General features: G+C 48.0%; 1 protein-coding gene across 1 annotated transcript; it reads left to right on the top strand.

The window, feature by feature from the left end:
- Positions 1–674: 674 nt before the first annotated feature.
- Positions 675–3,401, top strand: ase (achaete-scute-like protein asense). The gene has a single exon (XM_018016656.2). The coding sequence runs from the start codon at positions 1,185–1,187 to the stop codon at positions 3,117–3,119; it is 1,935 nt and encodes a 644-aa protein (XP_017872145.1). The 5' UTR covers positions 675–1,184; the 3' UTR covers positions 3,120–3,401.
- The last annotated feature ends 213 nt before the right edge of the window (positions 3,402–3,614 follow it).

The following is a 3,614-nucleotide window of genomic DNA, read 5'->3' as shown; positions in this document are numbered from 1 at the left end:
AACAGTTGAGCTTATATACAATGTCTTGGCTTATATGTGTGTGTGTATTATGCATATATATGCTTATATAGAAGCTATATATGTATAATCAGATCTGCTTGCTAGCATATAGAATGTTACCCTATATATGCATATATATAAACATAAGGTGATCTATGCCTCTGTGTGTGGGAACCAAGGTGCTCCTCGGCACTATTACGTTCCGACTGCTGCTGCTGCTATCGCTGCCGCTGTCGCTATTGCTGTCTCTGTCTTCGACTGTCTATCCCTGTCTGACCAGGGCCAAAGCCAAAGCTTATGGTAAGGGGCGGTATATAAACACACACACACACGCACACACACAGAGGGACAGAATTGTATATTCGGGTGTTCTGGCTATGTAAGGGCACAAAACTTGGGCCGCAGCAATTCCACCCTTAAAACTGGCTGAGCAGATCTTTCACATGAGTTCGTTACGATCAGATGTTAGTTTTCCCAAAAGCCGAAACGAACGGAACAACTGACTGAGGTGTAAGCAACTATGTGCGCGCATGTGTGTGTGTGTGTGTGTGTGTGGATCGAGGGAACAGCACAGGGACACCCAATAGGGGATGAAAAGTCATGCATGCGTGTGAGTGTGTGTGTGTGTGTGTGAAATAAATGCCGTTTGTTGTTTTCATTTCATTATGTTTTACATAAGCAGAGCCGAAGGATACGTTATAATTTTTTTTTTTCGTGTGCGCCATCAGTCAACGAAGTCATTTCCGTTGGCAGCGCTGCCTACGACGCCGCCGTCGACGGCGACGTCAACGCTACTGCAGACGCCCCATGACATTCTGGTCTGGGCACGCGACACAGAACGCTAGCAGCTGTCCTGCCGTAAGGACCTATACCAAAAAGCCAGCAGCTCTCAAAGAACAAAACCGAACTGAACTCAATTGCGCCAGGAATACTTCAGCTAGAGGAGATCAGGCCAAGCCAGAGCTACTACAGTCGGAGCAATAGCAATCAAACAAACAACCTCTGCCAGAAGATTCCAGTTCAGATCTCAGATCTCAGGAACAGCGGGATCAGCAGTCTGTCTAGTCCAGTCTAGTCCAGCAGGAGGTGGATATTGCTGAGTGTGTAGCCTTGCAGATCAGGATAAGAGCACCACAGTCCTCTTCAGCTTCAGCTTATTCTGCAGCCGCGTGCAGCTCTCCCAAATGGCTGCACTAAGCTTTAGTCCATCGCCGCCGCCGCCGCTGCCCAAAAATGGAGCTCGCAATGAAAACGCCAGCAAGGAGAATCCCAATGCTAATTCCAACGCCAACGCCAGCTCCAATGCCAACTCCAACTCAAGCAATTCCCGCTCGGCAGTTACCCCGCTCGGCGCCAGCAGCAAGTCCTTTGGCAAGATCACCGTGCACAATGTGCTCAGCGAGAGTGGCGCCAATACGCTGCTGCAGCAGCACATTAACAATCAGAATACAATTATACGGAAAATCAAGGATTTCGGCATGCTCGGCGCTGCAGCGGCTGCAACGGCGGCCACAACAACAACAGCAACAGCACTCAATACAGCAACAACAATCAATCGGAAGCGTCCACTGAACGCCAACAAGTCGCCAAATGAGGAGAACAAACAGCAGCCAGCAGTGGGCCAGCTCAAGCGCAGCAAGCTCAGCAAGAAGACTTCAAAGTCTAGTCAGCAGCTGGAGAAGAAGCAGCAGCAGCAACAGCAGCAGCAACAACAACAGCAGCAGCAACTGGAGCTGGAGCTGGTGCATCGGGTGGCGGGCACGCCGGGTCGCAAAGGCTTGCCACTGCCACAGGCCGTGGCGCGACGCAATGCCCGGGAACGCAATCGTGTCAAGCAGGTGAACAATGGCTTTGCCGCGCTCCGCGAACGCATTCCCGACGAAGTCTCCGAGGCATTCGAGGCGCAGGGCGCGGGACGTGGCGCCAGCAAGAAGCTATCCAAGGTGGAAACTTTGCGCATGGCTGTCGAATATATACGCAGCCTGGAGAAATTGCTTGGCTTTGACTTTCCACCGCTCGGCTGCCACTCGAATAGCTCCTCGAGTGGCGATGATAGCTTCATGTTCATCAAGGACGAATTCGATGGACTCGACGAGCATTTCGATGATTCGCTAAGCAACTATGAGCTGGAGGAACCGCAACAGCAGCAACAACTGTCACAGCAGCAGCAACTATTACCACAGCAGCAGCAATTATTGCTGCAGCAACAACAACAACAACAGCAACAACAGCAACAGCAACTGCTGCTGTTGCCCAATGTGACCACATTGAATGGCCTGCAGTATATACGAATACCCGGCACGAGCACCTATCAGCTGCTTACGCCGGATATGCTGCCGGATAGCTCAAGTCTGGCGGATGAGGATGAGGAGCAGTTCAATGCATTAATTGACGACAGCAATAATTGCCCGGCAGCAATTGCTGATGGTGTTGCAGCTGCTGCCACGGCTGCCACGGCCAGCAACGGTGAATGTGTAAAATTCAGTTTGAATTTATCGCGATCGCCCGTGCCACAGACAGCAACAACAACAACAACAACAACCAGTCGCTGCTCCTCACCAGCAAACACAACGCCAGCAACAACAACAACAACACGAGGCAGTTCATCAATGCATCAACCACCAAGCGACGCTGCTGCTGCTGCTGCTGCAGTTTCACCTGTCGCCGTTGCTGTTGCTAATGAACTCTTGTTGCAGGCGTGTGCCGCACAACAACAACAACAACAACCACAACAACAGCAGCAGAGACAACAACAACTGATCAAACAGGAATACAGCGAGGGCGATTTTGTGCATGTCACCAGCAACAACAACAACAACAACAGCAGCAACTCTCCGCCAGCAATTAACAACAACAACAACAACTACCAACAGCAATTGCTCTGCTCTAGCATCTTGCCCCCATTTTATGATCAGGAGACCGTCTCCATCTATGACAATATCGTCGCGGGCCTGCCCAGTTTCAAAAAGGAATTCAGCGATGTCCTGCAGGATCACTCGACATCCACAGCGCACAATGTCAGCGTTTGCCTGTCCGATGAGAGCATGATCGATGCCATCGACTGGTGGGAGGCAGCCCACACGCCCAAATCGGATGCCAGCACTGTTGCGGGCATTTGAACGGGAGCAGAGCAAAGATGCTCCTTTTGTATATATAGCTCAACTATCGCTTAGATCGACACCAAAACAGCCCCCCCTTAATCCACCTAGTGATCTAAACCAAAACTAAACGAAAAATTCATCGAATTAACCCAACCAAACTTTTTTTTCAATATCTTTTTTTTTTTTGTATTCCTTAAGTTAAGTTAAGATTTTTTTTTGCATAGCTTAAGCTGAGATGTTGATTTGCCTATACATATAAATAGTACGGATATATATTTAACAAATTAAATATATGTTTAAAAAAAAGTACTCAAACGAATTCATTATTCTTTTCTCTAATTATTTGGGAGAGGTACTCAATGATGTTTTTTTTTTTTTTTTTTAATTAACACTAGAACTTAAATATCGAGTATAACCAAATGCTTTTAAAGAAAATCGAAGTATGGGACCTTTCAAATGAATAGATTGAGATAGATAGTAGATACATCCATGGTATAGTATGTAGATATATGG

This window comes from Drosophila arizonae, chromosome X (genome assembly GCF_054131065.1).
Source record: "Drosophila arizonae isolate 15081-1271.41 chromosome X, UAZ_ARI_1.0, whole genome shotgun sequence".
Taxonomy (NCBI): domain Eukaryota; kingdom Metazoa; phylum Arthropoda; class Insecta; order Diptera; family Drosophilidae; genus Drosophila; species Drosophila arizonae.
This window is presented reverse-complemented; position numbering and strand designations above follow the sequence as displayed.

What these genes read in the sequence shown, in the direction of transcription:
- ase (XM_018016656.2), top strand. Translation starts at nt 1,185, where the DNA reads ATGGCTGCACTAAGCTTTAGTCCATCGCCGCCGCCGCCGCTGCCCAAA.